At 34.1% G+C, this 25,741-nt stretch overlaps 1 protein-coding gene across 1 annotated transcript; it reads left to right on the forward strand.

Annotated features, from left to right (window-relative positions):
• Positions 1–22,023, forward strand: LOC127937701 (cyclic AMP-responsive element-binding protein 3-like protein 3-A). The gene is made up of 10 exons (XM_052534297.1): positions 1–204; positions 5,900–6,010; positions 7,206–7,488; positions 9,078–9,211; positions 10,347–10,457; positions 11,793–11,899; positions 13,346–13,414; positions 15,104–15,188; positions 17,495–17,591; positions 19,542–22,023. Exons 1-10 carry the CDS (start codon positions 184–186, stop codon positions 19,787–19,789), a joined length of 1,266 nt encoding a protein of 421 aa, XP_052390257.1. The 5' UTR covers positions 1–183; the 3' UTR covers positions 19,790–22,023.
• Positions 22,024–25,741: the final 3,718 nt, after the last annotated feature.

Consider the following 25,741-nt stretch of genomic DNA (forward strand, 5'->3'; position numbering starts at 1 on the left):
ATCATAGGCTCATTATCTGGAGTTTATCTGCAGTTTCAACTTTGCCCTAGAACAGATAACACATTCAGGAACTCAAATGTTCAGAGAACAGCACCATACTGACATTCTCTGGTTTTCTCTTTGGATTTTAATAATTGTCTTCTGTTTGCTTGTATTTCTGTTGGTGATTCGAGTGCCTGGAGCATGGCACTTCTCTCAGACAAGGTGAAGTATTGCATTTCTTTTGTTTTTTACTGAGATTTTCATTGTAAGAGTCATATTAAAATCAGCCACTGTCAGCCAGGTAACACTGACATTATTTATGTTTTTTTTTTTTTTTTATAAATTTGAAAAGCTTATTGCCAAACTGGCCCACTTCAGGCCTAAAAACTGAACTCAAATGAAGACATTATGAGAACACAATAAAATTGTGAAAATATTTTGTATATACTAATAGTATCAGCTATAGTTTTCTGTTTAAGAAAAAGTATTGTATATCAAAGACATATAAAAGATACCAGTCAAAAGTTTGGAATAATAAAGTTTTTATTGTTCTTAAAATAAGTTTCTTCTGCTCATGAATACTGCATTTATTTGCTCAAAAATACAGTAAAATTGTATTATTGTGAAATATTATAACTATTTAAATAAAAAACAGTTTTCTATTTTAATATATATATATTTTTAAATTATTCTTCTGATTACAAAGCTGAATTATCAGTGGGGATTACTTCAGTCTTTAGTTTCACTTAGCATAAGAGAGTTTTTTCTAAAACATTATAAAATCGTAAATATTCCAAACTTTTGAGCGATATTAATAGTTCATATTGAGACCTTTGACTTCTGAATAAGACTTTGGTATCTTGGCAAATAATAAAACAGTTGAGAAATATTTGAGATATATAACATTTAAAACTTTTAAAAACTTTTGGTTTAAAGTTCAGTGCAATTTTTTTATTTTATTTTTCATAATCATTTAAAAAAGATATATATTTTTTAAATGTTTTCTTCTAAGAAAGTTGTAGCATTGAAATATCACCCAAATATATGTATAACATGGTGAAATATTAAATTATAATATCATTCCATTAAATATGACTCATACAAATAATAATAATGAAAATCATTTAAAATGATATTTATTTTATTTAAAAATTGACTCTTCATGACACACTTTTGACATGACATGACATGTTTTTTTTTTTACCCAATGGTATAGAGGCAGATGATCAGAAGTGGATCCACTAAACAACCTAAAGAAAATGCTTGTCTTTGATAAATTTGATCAAAATAAATACATAAATAAAATGCTTATATTGAGATCTTTGATGCTACATCTTCGCAAATCTGAAATCTCTTATGAAATAGAGGAGCTATGTGTGAGATGAAAGTTACATTTATCAAAAAAAAAAAAAGAAAAAAAAAAAAGAGTAATCATGCTATTATGAACCAGTGTATTTGCAGTGTTTGGGGAAATGACAATAACCCAAACCCCAGCGATAATTAACTTTTCCTAATTAGCCTAGTAGCTCAGCACACATATAAACAAGAATAAAACCCAAGGCTCCTCTCAGACTTCTTCCAATTAACAACAGATGAGGCAGAGAAAGTTCACCAGATCTACGCAATTAAAGCAAAATGTCTTAATCACTCACATGCGCTCATCCATGAGAGCTGTTTGTTGTGTCAGTGGATTACTTTGCCATCTATAATCCTGATTTAATACTGCAATCAGTTTATGCAAAACCTCTCAAATGGAGTAGGAGTTTATGCATTGCTCTTTTGTTGGGAATATGCTGTGTGTCTGCATGCATGTTTAGGTTTCTTAGATTTGTTTCCTGACAAACTGCAGTTAAATGCATCTGGCTTTCTCAGGAGTCTCAGTTCACCAGTATTCTTGAGGTGTCCTCGAACGGTGTCCTTGATGTGTCTAGCCATGAAATTGTCTTGTGCTCTTTAGAGGGTGACTAGCCAAGCTTGCCATGATTTGTGTGTAACTCTTCTGTGCCATTACCACATATAAAACTTTGCTCAGATGAGATAAGCTTATCTTGACTACAAAAGTGCATGATCAGTGCAAAGTATATAGGGGGGTGAAGAATCAATTCAATGAAACACAAATAAACTGTCTGAAATGAAAGTAGGCTGAGGTTAAGGCATTCCCAAGAGTATGTGGCATTCGTTGGAGAAATTGATCTGTTTTGGTATTAGATACATATTGCCACCTTCAAATTCTTAGCACTTGGTATCACAGTTTTGTCTTCATTATGGCTGTGTCGTATTAAATATTACACCTTTACTTCAGGATTTGATATCCATTAAGAATTATTGCTGTCTAGGAGAGATATTAAAGCAGGGTTATTATATTTGACAAAAACGAAAATCACTGTATTAGTATTTTAAAATAGTAATGCTTGGCTGTATGAAGGCGAGATGAAGTTTAATGTTATAAGGAAAAGAATAAACAAACACAAGTACTAGAAACTCAGAGCAGGAGAAGAAGGAAAACCTAGACAAGAGCATCTACAGGAAGCACAATGACTGACAAATATGCATTGAATCAAGGGGGTGTATCTACACAGGGTAAGAGGTAACAAGGGGGTGGAGCTAATTAATTGTCATGGAAACAAACAAGGCAGAGCTATACAGAAGGCAAACAGGAGTGAACACAGAAACACTAGATTTCAAAATAACAGTACTACAGCACACAAGACAGGGCAAGACAGGCTACTGTATATACTTCAGCTAGTTACCAAAACAACTCATACTAGGGTTTTTTATAATAAATATATATTGTTTTTCTTTAATTAAATTTGTATTAATTTGCATTAATGTTGCATTAATTTAACTAAAACAGCTTTGAATGTTGAAACAGAATAGAAAAAAATGAATAAACGACAAAAAGATTACCTACGAGCAAAATTACCTAAACAGAACAAACAAAAATAAAAACAATTCAAAATATTAATTAAACCTATAATAATATTTCACTTATACCAAAATAAGACTGTATTAAAGAGATATCTATGGAATAAATATAAATAGCTCAAATCATTTGGCAGAATTTGATGAAAGATGTTTTATAAGTTTATTTTTAGACTTTTGAATGCAGACTGTAATATCATCTGAACACAATTTAAGACATTGCCTATGAATTTTGATAGTTCAGATCTGATAATATACTACGGCGGCATGTTTTAGAGGAGAAATCTAAGGGCAGAATATTTACAGTAAGCAAACATTTCCATTTTTATCTCTAAATAAATATCTTAATATGGAATCTAATTGCTGTCTGCAAAAAGCAATTGAGATCAAAGATTGAAAAGATCTCATTTATGATTTTTCTTCCCAAAGGCAATATTAAAATTAAGGAATGGACTTGTCTACCAAGATAAAAAGAGTAAACTGTAGAAGTTTAATGTAAGAAAATGTTGCTAAAAACAATAGGAGTATCATTATTTCTTTTAGCTTAGCAGAACTAACACGTTAATGTAATTCTGCACAGATAGCTTATCAGCCAAAACATACTTAAAAATAAAACTAATAAAACTGTGATTCAAATCCTATGATTTCGATCCAGTGTGGTTGTGTGTGTGTGTGTGTGTGTGTGTGCATGCCATGCTGAAACATTGCTCTTACTGCCATGGGTTGAGTTTTCTTTTCTGGCAGAAGAATTTTTCACTCATGGCTTTAAAATCTAGTACATCAAGATGTTGTTCAGAGCATGATATTCTTTTTCGTTCATATTTCTCTTCTATTCTGACTTTTCCGTGTCTTTAAAAGTCAGTGGAGCTGATGAGAAGGCTAGAAAGTCTTCATCACTCCTCATCTTCAACATGTCAGATGTAAAACATGACAGTTGCATCATTGTGCTCATTATATCAGATGCATGGCCCGCCACATGGATTCATTGATTATTTTGTAATTGCCTGACAGATTTGATGCTATCCTGCTTTATGCTGTACCCATGCTTGTGGAAAGAACCAGGCTTTCTCTCAACTGTTGTCACAAACAGTCAGCTGTGTTACAAATGTCATATTCTATGGCTGTTCTCTGTGCTACAGTACTAACAATAACACTGCAGGCTTTCAAATGAATACTTTATGCCAGTTCAACGGACCTGGTTAAACTTTAACGGTCAGAGCATCTTCCTGCCTCATTTGTGGAGGGAGGTTTTTCATTCAGGACCCCAGACATGAAAATAACAAAGACTCTTCTGAAGAAGATCTGAGAGGTCATCCAAATGCACGGCCTTATGCATGTCTTGAAAACTGGGAATGAAATGTAGGCTACTGTATAAACAACTAGAACAGTGAAGGAAATTCTATATCTAACTCTCTTTGAGAAGTAATCATTTTGAAGTATTTGCAAATAATATTTTAAAACATGCACATATTCAGTCCTACTTGTATACATAATATGACAAAAATGCAGAAGGTTTCATTTCTAATAACATTCAGTGAGGAATTAAATGAATCACAAAAATCCCCTTTTTTCATTTCAAAAAAGTCAATTAGTTTGCTTTACTGAATATCTCTCTCGGTTGTTTAAAATTCTGTCGTAAAACACATATTAAATGCTATGTAACCTTAGTCTTATCTTACCTCTCTTTCATCATTAAACTGACACATCATGTTTCTTTAAAATTTCTTTAAAAATTCTTACAGACCTTTAAGACCATGAGTCGAGCTCTGTTAACCTTGTCTTTTAGGTGCTCGAAATTAATTGGGATATGGCGGCCAAGTTTTTTGAGATACACAAATGTCCTCCATTTTTATGTTTTTTTTTTTATTTCCCCCGTTATAGCTCCAAGTGGCCAAACTCTCTTACATCCATGTTCCAAATCTGGTGAAAATCTTTCTTTCCATTCTAGAGTTAGTATTTAAGTAAAAGTGGCTTCACCCTTTATGAATGTTTTGGGATCCAGTCTTCAGAGAATCTTTCTGCACTGCTTCATTTCTGATCAGGTGAAAAACCTAGGACTAGTTCGCAAAAGTCATTTTTGAAAAAACAACAACAAAATACCTGAAAATTTGACACTGAAATCCGAGGCATGCGTTTTGTCCATGGTGAGCCAAGGATTCCAACGATATAAGGCACTTGAGTCCTTTTAATTGGTTTAAATGATTGACTGAATCCCTAAAAACATAATAATAGACAAAATAAAGATATTGCAATCAAGTTCCGGTTCCAGTTCCTCTCTGTGGTTGAGGAAGTGTTGCAGAATCTGGGTAGACATACACAAATTAGTTAAAGTCTGTATCCTCCATTTCCAATTGCGTTTATGAAAGCCCAAATGCAATGAAAGGTAACCCAAGCAATAATTTAAGACAACAATATGGACCATAAATTCAATATCCCTGTTACTTACATAGCAGAGAAGAGGAGATAAATTTCCTCAACTGAGGAAATTTAAAAAGAGGAAAAAAAGTTCAAATGTATAGATGTTAAGAATGAAATCCTTTACCTGTTGAGAGTGTGCTGACAGTCTGTGTTTCTGGATGATTGAAAGCTGACACATACAGATTTGAAAAACCTTAAACTGTTACACAAAGAGCCATTTCAGCACAAAAGGGCTTAAAGAACAATCTTTTTTTATAAAGCAGGATACGTTGTAAAGTATGAGGCACATAAAGGAAGATATAACCAAGATTCAATTTGAATGACCCAAGGTTAACTATTTCAAGTATGAAAAGCACTTCTCGTTCTGACAGAAGAAGAAACGACAGGTCATTAAAGGTCATTCTGTTGACAGATATGACACAGTTTATCTGTAGTTTGGTTCTTATGTGTTTGAATGGTATCTTAAAAGTAGAAAGACAGTAATTTTTACAGTAATTTACCAGGTGTAATTTGTGAAAGCACCTTATGCCATGGCATACATTTCCTCTAACCTCTCATCATTCCTCTACATCTTCAGGGTTACTCTGGGACTGAACTCCTAGACCTGCTCCTCGAGCCCCATATGGTCCCTCACATGGACAGCAATGGTTACCATGGCAACCCGGCGTGGCCAATCACAGATCAAAGCGTGAGTGAACTGGCATTTGATATTTGTGACCTGAGTTTATATGATAAATCATGAGACAACCTTCCTGCTGAGAGCATGCTGAGAACATTTTATTTTTAGTTATTTTAATTTGGTTAATTAATGTGACACTCTGAAAGGCTCCCTGTAAAAACAGTGCCGGCATATTGCATGTCTGACCCAAATTGATCTGTCAGCTTCTGTGTGTTTGTGTCTGACACTGTTGTGTGTGTGTACCTACTGAACCATGTTTGGGGGACAAATTTGTACCCAAAAGTAAGCAAAACCGGACAAAATCTCCAAAAACCTCCCTTTGGAAATGTCCTAATTTGTAAAAAAAAAAAAAAAAAATTAAGTAAACAAAGTTTTTTTGTAATTGTAAAAATGTAGGTTTGGGTTAGGGGAATGGGTGGGTTTATGTTAAAAAGTTTATAACTATCTGTATATAAAAGCAATAGACATCTATATAATGTCCCAATATAAATAGCTATTTAAATGCATGTGTGTGTGTGTGTGTGTGTGTGTGTGTGTGTGTGTGTGTGTGTGTGTGTGTGTGTGTGTGTGTGTGTGTGAAAAGCCAAAAGACAAAAACCTAGTGAGCTGTGCACATGTGTCAGCATTTTAAGATATCATAGGCACCATCCAAATATAAACACTCCCCAAGTCTGCATTTACTGGAACAAAAATACAGTAAAAGCAGTATTATGAAATATTACACTGTAAAATTACAGTTTTCAATGTTGCAAAGCTTAATTTCCAGCATCATTGCTCCAGTCTTCAGTGTCACATATCCTTCAGAAATCATTCTGATTGCATCAGGAGTGCTTTCACAGTTTGATTTCCCTTGAAATGTGGTGTAACATCAGGGAAATTGGATGGATGTCATAGTTGCTTGGGTTAATTTGTTAAAGCTGCTGCTAGCAAATACTAACAAGTGTGCAAAGCAATACTGCAGACAGGCATGTTGAAAACTGTTGAAAAGGAGCAATTCAAGGTTTTCTTACGAGCCTGTTAAATTTTACATGAGATAATGTACTTTAGAGACACAAAAGGCAATGCATACAATGACTCATCTGCAGGGCTGTCATGTGTGTGTTGTTGTTTGTGAATCATGGTTGTGTGTGTGTGGTGGGTGTATTTATTACATCTATGAGTCAGATACGTTACAGTTTTGTGTGACTCCTTTGTGTTCCTGCAGATTCTGTGTCATGGTGAAGGTGTTGTTGATAACTTCTTGGACTCCCTGTTGCAAGCATCAGATGGCGTGTCACAGCCCTGCTCTCCTCTATGGGTCCCCTCACCCTCTGACAGTGGAATCAGTGATGACACCCCGTCTGACCACCTGGACAGCCCGCCGCCGTCCACCAACCCGCTTTTCAACTCCATCCTCCTCCCTCAGCATCCTCATCTTCTCCCTCAACATCTTCAGCAGCAGGACGCACCTGTCGCAAACACAGAGCCTGATATCTCCATTGATCTGGGTGAGATTTCACTCTTTAAGTAATTGTGTATTTAAATAGTACAATTAGGGAAACTATACAGAAGAATTTATGCTGCATCAGAGATTTTGTTTTTGTTTTACCGCTCTGGTTCACATTGTGTACTACCCTCTGCAGGCCGTACTTCTATTCTGTAATAGTACAGCTGCAGGACAGGTAAACATATGAACATTTCGTTGATCTCAGCCACACAGTAGACTTTCGAAGCTTTCAGAGTTCAAAGCCTGGGTAAATGTTATGAAGAATGACTCTCCTAAACAGAGTCAAACTGAATAAACTTTTTCATTCTGCAAGCAGGAGAAGCCTAAAATCTAATTTTCCCATTCATCCGACCATAGAAACCACTCCTGTTTGAAGCTCCAGTCGTATTTGACAACTGAATATGCTGGAGTTTGTTTTTGGATGAGTGAGGAGGTTTTTCTTGAAACCTTCCAGAACATCATGTGGTTATGTAGGGGCTGTTTGATTTTATTTTTAGGCTTTCTGACCCCAAACTCAACTAATCACTGCAGTTCTCCAGCTGTGGTCCTCAAACTCATCTCCTCACCATGCAGTAGGACGATATAGACACATCTTTAGTACATTGGAACTATTCTTTAGCTATTTTCTTACTGCCACTTTCTATTTTGTGAAGCTCAACTGAATAGGAATGGGAATATACTTCAGAGATTTTTTACTCATAATAATTTCTAGGGTTGCCAGTAATTGTGGCCAATATGCATTTGAGAGAAAAAACAACAACAACAACAACAAAATAAAAACACCATTTATTTCATAATGTTTACCCCTACTTTAGTTGTTTTACTTCAAATAAAAGTGAAAATTTGTGAGTTTTTTGAATGAAAGATCAAAAAGATAAACATTTATTTTCACAGCCTCCTTTGGTCTTATTTACCAAGTGGGCTAATATTAATAGAGGGCACTGTGTTTTCTGTGCTATAACTTCTGTTGCACTTTATTTTACAGTATGTGTACTTACATGTACTTATAGTGTACTTACAGTGTATTTATCTAAGAAAGTTATGGTAAGACAAGGTAACTACATGGGGTAGGGGTAGGTTTAGGGGTCGGTTCAGGGTTAGTACCTAGTTATTACATAGTTATTGTAATTACTATAATAAGTACATAGTATGTACATGAGGAATAGGACTGTAAAATAAAGTGCTACTAACTCACTGCTTCAGCAATCTGTCACGTCACATTTAAATGGCAAATAATTTTTAGAATTTGGTGAAAATAAAATGTACAGGATTTGAAAGCTGAGACTTTGTTTCTTATCAGCTGTAACAAAGCACAAAGCTCTTTGCGATTATTGGATGGGAGGCATATTAAAATAATGTTGTGTGAAGGAAAATCACAGACATGGCAAACCAATTGGTAATTCAGTGATCCAAGTACAGCAACCACATATACATGTTCTAACAACACCTTAGCAACTCTCTAGAAACCTCCAGAACACTATCTACCACACAGTATTATACGAACAACCACTAAGAAATTAAAAACAAATCTCTGTTGTCTGTCGGACACAGTGTGATGTGAATGCATTCTGTATGTGTGTGTGTCTGCAGAAGATTGGGAGGCCAGCCTGTTCTCCGACGGTCTGACAGACTCTCAGTGCACGTCAGCAGTGCAGAGAACTCAACCAGCCACCGTTTACCAGCTCACCGTAAAAGACCTGCTGCTTTCCAGCAACGGAGAAGTGGTGAGTACTGAGAGAACATGAGCACACACCATGCAGTGTATGTGACTCAACTGTCCTGCCGTGACATTCAGTGTGAAACATACAGCTAGTGTGACATACACATAGATGCTAGTGACAACCGGCATGAGGAGCAGAAAAGAGAGAGAGAAAACTGTGGAGCTGTCAGAAACTGGAAAACAGGACATGTGGGGGAACTCAGGAAGAAAGAGAAAAACACATAGCTCTGTTCCAAATCCCAGACAACGTTTTAAGGTTATACGTATATACTGACATTTGGTTAAATAAATGGAGCCTTGATGAGCATAAGCTTTCTCATTACAACATAAACAAAAATGTCAAATGTACAAATCGAGTTTTTTCACCCAATATTTGTGTGGTAGAAATGGGAAAACCATTTTTTTCCCCAAAAACAACTAGTCCATGGGTTCCCCAAATGACCAGCTAACCAATCTAATCTTAAGGAAGCCCTATAAGTTAATTGGCTCAGGTTGACCTGACATGCACTCTTAGGTGGCATTTACATAACGTATTCAGTTCATCTAGAATGAATGAGTGCATAATAATGCAGGTGTCCCAGGAGCATTTTAAAAAGCTTTTAGCTTAAAAACTCAAGGACACTCAAAAAAAATAATAAATAAATTAAAGCACAAGGTGCACCCCAATGGACTGATGAAAGTCTCAACATTCAATTCCGAAAGCTAGCAGACTGTGCATGTTATCAGCATTAATGCATCACGGGTAATGACTCTGACCTGTAAACATTCCCGGGCAACATAGGGCACAATAGACAGCTGTTACTGCATTTCACAACACTATAATACACCCACGGATGCTGTTTTTGGCTTGGTGCTGCATTGAATCATTGCTTCATATGTTGTGATGTATGCTGAAAAAACAAAAACAAACAAGTGAGTAGATGTATTGATGTAGCACTTATGAATCCCTGAGTCTGAAATGAGTTGTTGTCATTATGCAATGTAATGCAGCGATACCTGAGACTAAGTGGAGTGTCCTTGTGTGGCACTTTGCAGCTTCATCCCAACTAATAATATTCACAGATGCTTACAAAATAAATAATTATAATTTGCAATACAAATTTTAAAGCACATGATACAAAATGTGTGTTTCTGTCTAGTCGAAACCCTCCACCCAGCAATCCCAGCAAGAACTGATTCTTAACGAAGATGAGAAGAAACTTTTAGCCAAGGAAGGAGTCAATCTTCCCAGCCAACTGCCTCTTAACAAGGTATTTTGAACACACGCAGGTTCTATCTGAATTAGACCACACCCATCTCTCCAAAACCACACCCTCTATCTGAAACTCTGCAAAACCTCAACCTCCTGTTCCATTCAAGGAAAGTCTGTTCAGTTGGTAGCTATATTTGCAACCATTTTGGGCATCCAATGTATCTCAATGGGGACAATTAACAAATAACACATTTCAATCAAAAAAAAATAAAAAAATAAAAAAATAATCTGATATAAACAAATAGTGTTGACAGAATAGTTCACCCAGAAATGAAAATATGCAGAAAAATGTACTCACCCTCAGGCCATCCAACAATTAGTTTCTTTATAAGAACAGATTTAGATAAATGTAGCATAACATCACTTGTTCACCAATGGATGCTCTGCAGTGAATGGGTGCCGTCAGAATGAGAGTCCAAACTGCTAATAAAAACATCACAATAATCCAGAATTCATGTCTTGTGAAGCGCTGACATTTTTTACTTAACTATTTATTACTTTATCCATAATATTGTTTTATTTATTAAAAAGGGATCTTGTCTGAATCAGGAGAGAAATCTGCACAGATCAAACACCGCATGCAAGTGAAAACAGTCCAAAACAGTTATAAATAAATATGTTGGTGGATTTTGATATCACTGGAGGAAGCATTATTATGGACTGGACTCGTATTTTGGCCAAAATTATGGTTTTGAGTTGCATTAATGATTATGGTTTTGTTTCATACAAACATGCAGATTTTTTCTTAACAAGATTCACTGATGCTTATGATGCAATCGTCTCTTTTTATTTAGAAGACGTGAATTATTCTGTTATATTTCACATTGCACTTTCTCCCATTTGTAGAGATAAAAGTGCACCTTACGTGAACACCTAAAGTCTTTGGTACACATCTCTCACAACAGTGGTTATGACATCATAACATCACGTGAGCTCTCTTCACATCATCTCTTGATCATCACAGTAACAACCTTTCCATGTCCTACACGTGTCATTCCTCCACGTTTACTGCTGCAAGTCTGATCAGAGATCAGTAGGAAGAAAAGAGGCTTTTATAGAGGCTGAGATGAATAAGTCAGTGATGAAAGCCACCTCTTATCAAAATAACACCTAGTTCCTTTCATCTGCCCAGGTTTCTCCCTCTGTGTGCTAGAATAATGGATAATGTCAAGATTAAGCTGATTTTATTTGACTCACGTGTCGCCAGCGGTTTCAGATCTATAACAAAATCTGTTTCAAAAGAATGGCTTGAAATATGGACTCCTGTGCATCTCATTTCCAGATGAATTCATCTTAACATTTTGTCTGGCCCATTTTCTCATAATTTTCTTAGTACGAAGAAAAGATGTTGAAGAAGATTCGGAGGAAAATCCGAAACAAGCAGTCGGCACAGGAGAGCCGCAAGAAAAAGAAGGACTATGTAGATGGACTGGAGGGAAGGTGAATATACACATGCATATACTGTGTGTATACATGCATACATTCATACATATATATATATATATATATATATATATATATATATATATATATATATATATATATATATATATATATATACAACTAATGCCACATTAAAATATACAGTAGAATGCGAAAACAGATCTAAATACATAGTCATTCAAAATTGGAGTGTTAGTAAGGTTTTTTTTTTTTTATAAGAGTTACTGTTTTTACTCAGAGAGGATATATTATATTGATAAACAGTGACAGGAAAGACTAGGAAAGCTGTGTAGGAAAGACTTTGTATTTATAATTCTGCTGTTCTTATGAACTTCATATTAATGTTTATATAACTGTTTATAAATAATTATAATAATCAGAATAATAATAATCAGGAAAGTTTCCTGAGCAGAAATCAGTATATTTGAATGATTTCTGAAGATCATGTGACACTGAAGACCGGAGTAATGATGTTGTAAATTTAGCTTTGATCACAGCAATAAATTAGATTTTAAAATATATTCAGAAACAGAAAACAGTTGTTTAAAATTGTAGTAATATTTCACAATATTTCTGTTTTTATTATATTTAAGAAATAAACAAATAAATAAATGAATGCATTCTTAGTGAGATATTTCTTAAGAAGATATTTCTTTAAAGTCTTCAATCTTTTGAACGGTAGTGTATAATGCTTTAACTGCTGTACAGTATGTACTGTACCTGACTTGTTGTACAAGTAAACACAGTCTGAATGAATGAATATGATATCAAATAAAAACTCATTATTAAATAAACTTGCAGTAAAGTTTAAATTGAGGTGGAAAGTCATTAAAAATCCAGGCTTGAACTTATCATAACTTAGGATCAAAGGAACTGAATATCCTCCGAGAGGCTGGAGAAATCATTTAGAGCACACTGCTGCACAAATTTTGGGAATGAAATGGCCCTCTAAGGAAGAGGTGTGGGTTGAATTCTTGTAATTAATGCTACCAGCAACACAAGCACTATGTAGGAAGTGTTTGTGTGTGTGTGTGTGTGTGTGTATGCTCTTGTTTTTGTGACATATCAGGACACAACTCTGTATAATGACATGGGTATGACACAGGTATTACAAGGAGAGGGTGACTTATGAGGACATAACCCATGTCCCCATTTTTCAAAACACTTATAAATCATACAGAATGAGGTTTAGTTTGAGAAAGTAAAAATGCACAAAGTTTCCTGTGAGGGTTAGGGTTAGGGTTGGTGAATGGCGATAGAATATACAGTTTCTACATTATAAAAACCATTACGCCTATGGGATGAACACACTTTACACAAAAACACCTGTGTGTGTGTGTGTGTGTGTGCATAAGCAGCAGCTGTGACAGACATAGGGTGTGTGGCAGTGTTTGTAGGTCAGATTTATCACTGTGAATAATTGGCCAATATCCTCTGGTTTAGGATGGCTGCCTGCAGCGCTCAGAATCAGGAATTACAGAGGAAAGTCCTCCAGCTGGAGAAGACCAACACGTAAGTCTCGTTTTACAACAACATTAAACATCAGCTCCACTTTGACAAAGCTATGACTCTGAATTTACATTGGACATCAAGTGGCCCAACACAGTACTGCTTATTATACAAAAGAAAACTAAAATGTCCTTAAAAATACACAAAGAACAATCCCCCCCTGCAGTTTTCAAGGACGACCCCTTGAAAAATGTTTATGAATATGAACTAAATAAACCTTTCAAAAAACAAACCATGGAGAGTACCCACAGTTGAGATCCACTGCTATAAAATATATAGGTTTATAACCTGCTGATGTAAGCTAGCTATAAACCAGACCCTCCACAAATTATAATCCATTTTGAGATTCGTTTACAAAATGTCTCTTCTATCAATCATTTACTAGTTATTTTATAGTATTTTAACAATCTATAAAATCAGCTATTAAATTTAAAGGAGAACTCTAGTGAAAACAAAGCCTAGAACAGAGCAATAAATCATGATTGGCTACGCATTATAATAATCACATTGTTAGGCAAATATATTTTCATTTTGATCGACTTTGTAAGGTTTACATCATGGCTTATGGCTGTTTTAATTTCTTTTTCTTTTTTACCTAAGCTACACTAACTTTTTTTTCTTCATAACTTCATAAATCATAAAACCATCTCCCAAAACGTGTTTTTCCCTTATCATGAATCACTATGCTAAGCCTATAATAATTATTAATAGTTAACATTTGTTGGGACATATTTATCGGGAAAATGTGTGTGGTGTGTGTTACTAATGTCATATCCATAAATAAAAAAGGTCCAGCTACTAATATATGCAGAGGAAGAAGCTTGAAGCCACAACTAAAACTTGAACTGAAAAATGTTCAGACGCTCGTAATAAAACACGAATCAAGATATGCATTTGTCAACCATTATGTGTTGTACTAACTAGATTCAACAATGCTGATCTCTATAAGTTAATGCATTGGTTTATTTGCCTATAAATATCCTTACAAATGTATATTACTGTATATTTATGCAATCATATGCCTCAAATCATCAGATTCATCCGTGCAGAAAAGCGGAGCCGGAGCACAACTAACGTATGACCAAAAAAATTGTTCCTCCACATTTTCATGAATAGTGTAGCTTTATATATTTCCATGAAACCATTGTTCAATAACTAGTAATGCATCAGATTTTATTGAATTCAACAATGAAAATGTGTTCAGCCCCTTTTTTTTCAAAAAATCCTCATTTAATCATAGTTTTAAATAAATTAAAATGTAATTCAATGTATTTTCTAACAATATAATAAAGATATTGCCAATTATTATTACAGTTTATTATTGAAAAGAATAATTTCTGTTTATATGTGTATTTATTTATCAATCAGAATTTAATTCTGAATTTCAGTAGACTCTTGTTTGAGGATTCTTGTTTGATCCTTTTAGGATTGGCTTCAAATTGTGAGTATTTGAATAAATTGATGAGCAGAAGCATCTGTTGTGATGGACTTCAAAACTTATTTTAACACGCTGACATTTTCGAAACACTCTGCAGCAGTGTGAAATCCTTCCACTCCCTGCATACTTGTCCTTAGATGAAGCGATTTCTTTTTAAAGCACAACTCGGCACTTTACTCTAAAGTTAACATCAAACGGAAGTTCTGTTACCGCTTCCTCTAACTTGGAACGCACTCTCTCCATCTATCTGCCAGGTCTCTGATGGAGCAGCTACGCTGGCTGCAGTCTCTCGTGATGAATGGCTCCAGTAAACCGGCTCAGACGGGAACCTGCATCCTGGTAAGATGACAGCACGGGAGGAGGAGCCTAAGAAAGGGAAAGAAATTAAGGAAGGAAGGAAGGAAGCGCTATGCTTTGAAGGAATCCGCTCCAGGCATTTTTACAACTGAAACAAAATCAAAGTCAAGCTTCAAAGTGAACATTTGCAGAAGAGGAAGAAAAAGGAGGAAAGTAAATGTTCGGTGACACGTAGGCCAGAGAAGAGAGAGATATCAGTAGTGTCATCAGCATTAGTTAATTAACTCTTTCTTATTCTTTATTACAGCTGATTACATCAGTTACCGGTCTCACTGCCACCTTCCATAACAGTGTCTTAAAACTTTGCACAGATTACCAAGATAAAGTCTGCAACAAGAAGTCAGGAATCTCAAACATTTCTAAAGGGTTTAAAAGGGTCACTGGAAAATCTGACCAAAATTATTATTTTGATTTTATTTATTAATTTATTTACAAATACATTTAAATTGAATTTAAAAAATATCTCTTCAGTTTTATATATAGAAAAAGTTAAATTCAGATTAATATAAAGAAAAAAAGACTGATTATTTTTCATATTAATTTTGAAAATAGAAATAATGTTAATTAATTATATTATTATATATGATTAACAATTAATTTAAATATAAATATATCATTTAAAATAACTGTATCTGCAATAATTGTATTTAAAAATAAACTTTGTATTTAATTTAAATATAATATCTTAATTATATTTAAATTCATATTTATATAATTTTTGTATGTTATTGAATTTTTTAAATGTAAAATAATGAAATCTGGATATTTATGGATTCGCTACAGGGGGCCTTTATTCACCCCCCGGGGCCATGGGAGGGACGTTTTAAATACAGATGCTCACATTTTATTTCTCATCTTCTGAACTGTTGACAACAAACACCCCCCCCCCCCCACCCCCACTGAAAGGCTTGGAAGAACAAGAAAAATGTCAATATAACTTTGATTAGTTTATTCTGAAAGAGGAAAGTCAGATACACCTAGGATGCTTCGAGGGTAGAGTAGAAAATGGACATCTTTTCATTCTCAGGTGAACTAACCCTTTAAATGAATATTTTATATCTGTTCAGATCATTTCTTCCAAATGCTCTGGGTTTTGCTCTTCACATACTCTTTTGAAAGAGCATTAAAAATGAAAATGCATTGAAAGTGAATGAAAAAAATATGCCAGAGGGAACAAAAATCACTGTTAATGTTTTGTGGTCTGTCTTTCTGCTCTGCAGGACATTTCTTACTGGCTGCTCTCTGTCGATATGCGTCAGTAGATACAGTTACATTCTCCTTTATTTATAAATCCTAGCTTGAATCATGAATGAATGAATCATTTCAAAAGTGAGGCACCGAGAGGGTGTTTGAATTAAAATGAACACAGATGCCATGAAGATACAGTAAATGAAGTGGACTGTGTGGATATTACAGTAATGCTGGTGTGTAAAGAGCGACGTCATGGTTTACAGCATCTCATAAACATGTTTAGAAAGGAAAGTGCTGAAATGTAGGGAATAAAAAGAGGAAGAAAAAAGTTAGGCAGAACAATTCCTAGGAGAAACGAAGGAAGGATGGAAAGGAAAATGTAATAATAATTATAATTTATTCATGTACTGTACACTACTGTTCCATTTTTAGAAAGTAGTTTTTTTTGTTGTTGAGAAATTTAAACGTTTTATTCAACAAGGATGAATTAAATTGATCAGAAGAGAAAGTAAAGAGATTTATAATGTGACTAAAGATTTCTAGTTAAATTAATGCAATTCTTTTAAACTTTATTCATCAAAGAATCCTGAAAAATAAAATAATCAGAAATGCTTCCTGAGCAGCAAATCAGCATATTAAAATGATTTCTGAAGATCATGTGACACTGAAGACTGGAGGAATGATGCTGAAATACAGCTGTGCATCACAAAAATACATTACATTTAAAAAATATTGAAATAAAACAGTTATTTTAAATTTTACACATTTTTACTGCAGTTTTGGTCATACAAATTCAGCCTTGGTGATAAATAGAGAACAAGATGATTTAAAAGCATCTCACCAACCCCAAACCTCTGAATGGTATGCATAATAATTATTAAGTATATGAGAAAAGATATTGCAATATTACTGATCCTTGTTTCTCTGCATCTTATCTTCCCTGTGCATGTAACAGAAAGAGAACGAGAATGAGGATGATGATTATAATGAAAGTGTTGATTGGAACATGCCGTTTAAAGGATGTAGGTCATCAGCTGACCCATATAGCAGGAATTGCATATTTACTTCCCCTTGATTAATATTTCATCTTCTCCTAGGTGCTGGTCCTCTCTTTCTCTCTCATTCTCATCCCGAGCTTCCAGCCCATCTCACACAGGAGAACCGCTGACCCCGGGGACTTCAGCGCTGGGAAAGGTCAGTCAGCATCAACATCATGCCACATTAAAAATTATGTCAAAATTAACATATTATGCTTCTGTATGCATTTCAGAAACTATGTAACTACCGAGCATCTTTGTTTACCACCTGAGTCATACAGTGATTCTCGTTTACTGACACATTATACATGCGTGTTCCTCACTCTATCTATCTATCTATCTATCTATCTATCTATCTATCTATCTATCTATCTATCTATCTATCTATCTATCTATCTATCTATCTATCTATCTATCTATCTATCTATCTATCTATCTATCTACAGTGCCACTTGAAAGTTTGTGAACCCCTTGCAGAATCTGTGAGAATGTCAGTAATTTTAACTACAGTAAATATGAGAGATCATACAAAATGTGTGTAATTTTTTTATTGACTATTGTCCTGAGTAATACATTTTGCAAAAAAATATGTTTACATTTAGTCCACAAGACAAAATAAATAAATACAAAATAGCTGAAATTATTAAAACAACCCCATTCAAAAGTTGAATGACCCTTGTACTGTGTTCTGTTACCTGATGATCCTCGACTGTCTTTCTGTTTTGTGATGGTTGTGCATGAGTCCTTAGTACGTTCTGAACAGTTAAACTGAGAACTGTTCATCAGACAAATCCTCAATGTCCTGCAGATTCTTCTCTCTTCCAGCATTTTTTGCATATTTGAACCGTTTCCAGCAGTGACTTTATGATTTTGAGATTCATCTTTTTTCACGGAGAATAATAATTGAGGGACTTAAACACAACTATTAAAAAAGTTTCAAACGTTCACTGATGCTCCAGAAGTAAATACAATGCATTAAGAGCTGGGGGTGAAAACTTTTGAATAGGATGAAGATGTCCAAATTTTTATTATTTTGTAGAATTTTTATTTTATTTTATTTAGTACTGCCCTTCAGAAGCAACAGAAGATACTTGCATGTTTCCTTGAAAACAAATTAAGTTCAATTTACTTTGTTCTTCAAATGCTAAAAGTTTTCATGCATTGTGCAATGTGTTTACTTCTGGAGCATCAGTGAATGTTTGAAACTTTAATAATTGTTGTGTTTAAGTCCCTCAATTGTCCTCAGTGTGAAGAGATGAATCTCAAAATCATACAGTCACAGCTGGAAAGGATTCAAATAGGAAAAAAATGCTGGAAAACTGAAGAATCTGCAGGACCTAAAGGATTTTTCTGAAGAACAGCTTTCAGTTTAACAGTTCAGAACAAACAAGGGACTCATGAACAATCATCAAAAAACAAACAAACAAACAAACAAAAAAAAAAAAAAACATTAGTGGATAATCCAGGTAACCATACAGAGTATTGTTTTAATACTTTAAGCTGTTTTTGTTTTGTTTTGTGAACTAAATGTAAACATTTTTATGTAAAATATATTACTCATGGCAGTACTTAATAAGACATAACATGCATTGAGTATGATCCTTTATGATTTGTCTATTTGTTTTCCTCACATTTTCTGCAACTTTCAAGTGGGGGGTCCACGTTATCCAAAAAATTAAAAATCCAGAATCCAAAACTCTGAAGAACCCATCATTCAACCAAGAACACATACAGCCAAAAACAGTTCCCAGAACCTAGTACAACTGAAGAATTGTATTTTCACCCAAAAATATTTTAATCAGCCTCATGTTGTTCTGACCCCAAAAGCTGAATAATTGATGAAAAACTAAAAGAACACTGCCAGTCATTTATAATGGTTCACACTGTTCCTTTTCTTAAAGCTAGAAGGTTTTATGTACGATAGAACTGCTCTTTGGCAAGGGTTTAATACTATGTACATAAAAATGAAACATTTGACCGATGACACTGCATGTGAATGTTTGACTCTAAAAAGTGCCGGAGCCCAGAGACAGAACACACTGAATATGCATCAGTGACTCACTGTTCCGAGGCTGAGCTCTGTTTTACTCTTCCCTCTCTCCTGCAGTTCAGTCCAGGTCACTGCGCTCAGTGATGGAGGTCTACAGCATCCAGCCTGGCTACTCCGTCAACAGAGATGTGGACGTCCCCTCGTCCCCTCACAGCAAGCTTCGGCTCAGGCCTGAGTACGCCGACATGGACCCTCTACATCACAACCACAGCTACAGAGACCACGAGCATCACCACGGTGACCCCATCACGGGTCACGCTGCCACACTGAGGTGGATAGCACATCATGAGAAAGACAATAAGTGATGTAACAGACTGGCACATATTATACCAGCCATTCGACCAAGGCATCACAACTGATTCCGGCCACAGACAGGAAGTTACTATCTGACTGGCATGCAAAGCATTGTTTGCTTTCCCCTGGCATTGATATTAAATAATAGACCATTTTAGACTGGAATGGAAAAATAAATAATGCAAATGATAATGCAGCAGCCTACAGCGTGCAAAAACTAACAACAAAAAAACAAATTACTGTATATTTTAGTGTCGGGCAAAGATTTCATGCAACTAACCTGGCAAATCTAGTGACTATTTCATTCTCAAGCGTTCATTCAAAAAACTGTCCACAGACAGGAAGTGACCATTTGATTGACACGCAAATGTTTGGCATGCAACAATTTGTCCAGAAAACACACAAACACACACACACAAACACACACACACACACACACACACACACACACACACACATACACGTCTATGTTACTAAGAGGGGACTATCGCTCTACACTGACCAAGAGGGGACCAGTGTTTCTGGTCATTTTTAAGAAACAAAAACTACATACAAAATTTTCATTTGAGGTCTTTTTTCATAATATAACTGAAAAAATACATTTTTAATTTTTTTAAAAAACATGCCAAGTGGGGACCTGAGTGACGTCTACCTATCCAACAGAGGACCTCCATAGACTGCAATGCAACTGTGTGTGCAAACATTAGGGCAATTTTACCAAGTGTTTCTTTACAATCTAACTGTATTTAAATGCAACTCTAAACTTTGAAACATTCACACTATATCACCATTGAAGAAATATTCTGATAGAAATCCAAAATGTTTAATAAATTAGTATGACGTGCAGATATTTTCTGGGCTTGACACCAATACAAATGCACTTCTCAATATATGAATGCAATCACACAGATATATATATATATACATATATATTTGTTTCAGTCAAACCAAAAAATATTAAGACAAAACAAACAAGACACTATAGTTAATTTGAGGATAGCAAAAATAAAGTAAAATGAAGAGCTCTTTAAGGTAACAATTGCATGTCAATACTTCTGACAGTAAAGAGTGCATGTGTTAGATAAAATGAGTTTGGTCCCCAGTTAGATGGTGACGTGTGACGCCTGTTAGACTGAATCACCTCTTCTTACATCACAGACACTTTAACATTATATGTTAAGTTAAGAAACAATATTATATGTTAAGTTAAGAAACTACATTATATGTTAAGTTAAGAAACTACATTATATGTAAACTTAAGAAACAATATTATATGTTAGCTTGCTGCATTGAAAAATTTCAGTTGAGTTCGGTAAAATATATTTTAACCAGGCTACTTTAGCTGTTTAACACTGACATTTTTCAGAGGCTCCATTTTTAGGGTTTTATCAGCATTGCCATTATATTCAGAAATAAATAAATAAATAAAAGTAATTTGTTAAATGTAAAGGCAAACAAACAGATCACGTCATGCTTCACCATCTAACTGGGGACCGGTTTGATCTTGGAGGCTTTTTTTTTTTTTTAAAGATAGATAGATAGATAGATAGATAGATAGATAGATAGATAGATAGATAGATAGATAGATAGATAGATAGTGCTAATGTTGATCTGAACACTTAGGTCCCCTGTTAAATGGTAAACTGCGACATCTCTTTGGTTGCTTTGACATTTCTTGAAGATTTCATGTTGACTTTGAAAATATTCACTTGGCTAAATTTCTAAGTCAATGTTACAATCAACATATATTGTAACATTATATTATCATCCTTGCCATAGCATTCAGAGATGGTGAGAATGTGAATTATTGTTAAATGTAAGGTCAGCCGATCAGGCGTCACACTTCACCATCTAACAGGGGACCAGTGTTTTTATTTTATTTTTTTAATGCAACAATCAATATATAATTTTGAAAAACTCTGGCATATTATAACCAGAAATTCTTCATAAAGTGGACTACCAGTAAATTTGCTAAAAATTTGGGACCAAAAATTATTCTGACAATAGACCTGACCATTTTTTGCTTAAGTGCTATCTGATATTATCAAGATGAATTTGTTCTGACAGTTTAACTCTGAGTTCTTGTCATCTTTTATTACCATTATCTAAACTATAGCAAATAAACTGTGATAGCGTTTTTAATGTTCAAGGTGTCTGAATAAATGTAGTTTTTATTGTATACATACACAATATACGTATATGTACTTATAATACTGACACATTGAGAAGTGTTTTTATAGTTAGTTTGTAGGTACTTAGTTTCTTTATTTTTCAAATAATAATAATAGTAATAAAAACAGTAATATTATTAGAGTCAGCCAGCTGTCAACAGTTCAAGGGCAGAGGTAATGCCTCTTATAATTAACTATATATATATATATATATATATATATATATATATATATATATATATATATATATATATATATATATATATATATATATATATATAATTATTATTTTTTTTTTTTTACATTTATTTGACATTTTCTTGGCTTATCCCCAATACACTTCTCGCCGTATGAATGCAACCAAAACCCAGTCCTATCAGTGATGATAATTTGATCAGACAGATAGATAGATAGATAGATAGATAGATAGATAGATAGATAGATAGATAGATAGATAGATAGATAGATAGATAGATAGATAGATAGATAGATAGATAGATAGATAGATAGATAGATAGATAGATAGATAGATAGATGGAATAGTGCTAATGTTGATCTGAACACTTAGGTCCCCTGTTAAATGGTAAACTGCGACATCTCTTTGGTTGCTTTGACATTTCTTGCCAATTTCATGTTAACTTTGAAAATATTCAATTTATTTTTTTAATGCAACAATCAATATATAATTTTGAAAAACTCTGGCATATTATAACCAGAAATTCTTCATAAAGTGGACTACCAGTAAATTTGCTAAAAATTTGGGACCAAAAATTATTCTGACAATAGACCTGACCATTTTTTGCTTAAGTGCTAACTGATATTATCAAGATGAATTTGTTCTGACAGTTTAACTCTGAGTTCTTGTCATCTTTTATTACCATTATCTAAACTATAGCAAATAAACTGTGATAATGTGTGAAATGTTCAAGGTGTCTGAATAAATGTAGTTTTTATTGTATAAATATGTATACATACACAATATACGTATATGTACTTATCATACTGACACATTGAGAAGTGTTTTTATAGTTAGTTTGTAGGTACTTAGTTTCTTTATTTTTCAAATAATAATAATAGTAATAAAAATAGTAATATAATTAGAGTCAGCCAGCTGTCAACAGTTCAAGGGCAGAGGTAATGCCTCTTATAATTAACTATATATATATATTTGACATTTATTTGACATTTTCTTGGCTTAACCCCAGTACACTTCTCAACGTATGAATGCAACCAAAACCCATTCGTGAGAAGGTCCTATCAGTGATGATAATTTGATCAGACAGATAGATAGACAGATAGACAGATAGATAGATAGATAGATAGATAGATAGATAGATAGATAGATAGATAGATAGATAGATAGATAGATAGATAGATAGATAGATAGATAGATAGATAGATAGATAGATAGATGGATGGATGGATGGATGGATGGATGGATGGATGGATGGATGGATGGATAGAACAGATAGATGGAATAGTGCTAATGTTGATCTGAACACTTAGGTCCCCTGTTAAATGGTAAACTGCGACATCTCTTTGGTTGCTTTGACATTTCTTGAAGATTTCATGTTGACTTTGAAAATATTCACTTGGCTAAATTTCTAAGTCAATGTTACAATCAACATATATTGTAACATTATATTATCATCCTTGCCATAGCATTCAGAGATGGTGAGAATGTGAAATATTGTTAAATGTAAGGTCAGTCGATCAGGCGTCACACTTCACCATCTAACAGGGGACCAGTGTGCTTTACTCTAGTGAAATCACCACTACATGCACAGATCTGTTGCCGTGTATGTTTAGTATGTACAGTTTAGCCTGTGTGGAATTGTTTTTATTATTTGACTTTTTTCTGTTCAACACAAACAAAAATGACCCTCATTGGCTGATAAGAAACATCAAAGGAGGATTCGTTGTAGAGTGTCTGACAAAAGGAATGTCTTGTAATGTATGTTCAGCACCACCGAGTGATCCCGCGATCATTAAATCGAAACATGTACGCATATTTAAAAGGGATTTTACTACCCCGCATTTTGAGAGTGACTCCCTGATGCTCGCAAGTTAGGCTTCATAACATATCTAGACTGTTATTAGTATGTAGGCTATAACAGGTTTTGTAGTTGTCTATAGATCTGTTATCTTTCTCTATTTGAACTTTGAATATATAGAGCGCACTTATTGTTTCTACTTAATACGACTATTATGTTATTTGTTATGTGTTTATTTGTATGTTCAGTTTGTGAAAAGGAGTTCACTTTCAGTCACTCACTCTCAACGTCACATCGGTGATGACTGACAAATTGGGATCCCACTTCTAGAAGCTCATAATTCATGTACGGTTCCAGTGTCTATAGAGACTCAGATAAAATCATGCAGGAGAGAATCCAGTCAGTTGAACAAAACCTTTTACACAGCTTGAGTGTTGTTGTTTTTACTGCATATGATAATTCATACTCAGAAAGTAGAACTGAAATTATATTGATTACAAGATGATTTTTCCAGTCAAACATTTTTAGACCAGAAGTTGGTCATTAAGATTCCTTTTTTTTTATCTGTAAAAATCTTGTCTTGTGGCTTGAGTTAAGTGTTGGCATTAATGCTAATCAAACAATAAAAGGCGAGAAGAAAAATAATTACATTAATTTCTCAAGTAAAGCATTATTAGTTTGTTTAATTTACATCAACAAAACAAATTTATGGGTTAAAAAGAGCAGAAAGAGCTCTTTAAGATAACAATTGCATGTCAATACTTCTGACAGTAAAGAGTGCATGTGTTAGATAAAATGAGTTTGGTCCCCAGTTAGATGGTGACGTGTGACGCCTGTTAGACTGAATCACCTCTTCTTACATCACAGACACATTAACATTATATGTTAAGTTAAGAAACAATATTATATGTTAATTTAAGAAACAAAATTATATGTTAAGTTAAGAAACTACATTATATGTAAACTTAAGAAACAATATTATATGTTAGCTTGCTGCATTGAAAAATTTCAGTTGAGTTCGGTAAAATATATTTTAACCAGGCTACTTTAGCTGTTTAACACTGACATTTTTCAGAGGCTCCATTTTTAGGGTTTTATCAGCATTGCCATTATATTCAGAAATAAATAAATAAATAAAAGTAATTTGTTAAATGTAAAGGCAAACAAACAGATCACGTCATGCTTCACCATCTAACTGGGGACCGGTTTGATCTTGGAGGCTTTTTTTTTTTTTAAAGATAGATAGATAGATAGATAGATAGATAGATAGATAGATAGATAGATAGATAGATAGATAGATAGATAGATAGATAGATAGATAGATAGATAGATAGATGGATGGATGGATGGATGGATGGATGGATGGATGGATGGATGGATGGATAGAACAGATAGATGGAATAGTGCTAATGTTGATCTGAACACTTAGGTCCCCTGTTAAATGGTAAACTGCGACATCTCTTTGGTTGCTTTGACATTTCTTGAAGATTTCATGTTGACTTTGAAAATATTCACTTGGCTAAATTTCTAAATCAATGTTACAATCAACATATATTGTAACATTATATTATCATCCTTGCCATAGCATTCAGAGATGGTGAGAATGTGAAATATTGTTAAATGTAAGGTCAGCCGATCAGGCGTCACACTTCACCATCTAACAGGGGACCAGTGTTTTTATTTTATTTTTTTATTTACTGCATTAAAATCTTCAGTTGGCTCCAGTAAATTAGATGAACTGAATGTCTTTTAACATTTGCACATTTGTAGAACCAGCTGAAAATTCTCAATGCAACAA

Source organism: Carassius gibelio, chromosome A2, assembly GCF_023724105.1.
Source record: "Carassius gibelio isolate Cgi1373 ecotype wild population from Czech Republic chromosome A2, carGib1.2-hapl.c, whole genome shotgun sequence".
NCBI lineage: Eukaryota > Metazoa > Chordata > Actinopteri > Cypriniformes > Cyprinidae > Carassius > Carassius gibelio.

Excerpts from the sequence above, each read along its gene's own strand:
- LOC127937701 (XM_052534297.1), top strand. The coding sequence starts at position 184 with ATGGCACTTCTCTCAGACAAG. Across the intron at positions 205-5,899 it reads TGGCACTTCTCTCAGACAAG|GGTTACTCTGGGACTGAACT; the intron begins GTGAAGTATTGC and ends CTACATCTTCAG. Across the intron at positions 11,900-13,345 it reads GTAGATGGACTGGAGGGAAG|GATGGCTGCCTGCAGCGCTC; the intron begins GTGAATATACAC and ends CCTCTGGTTTAG.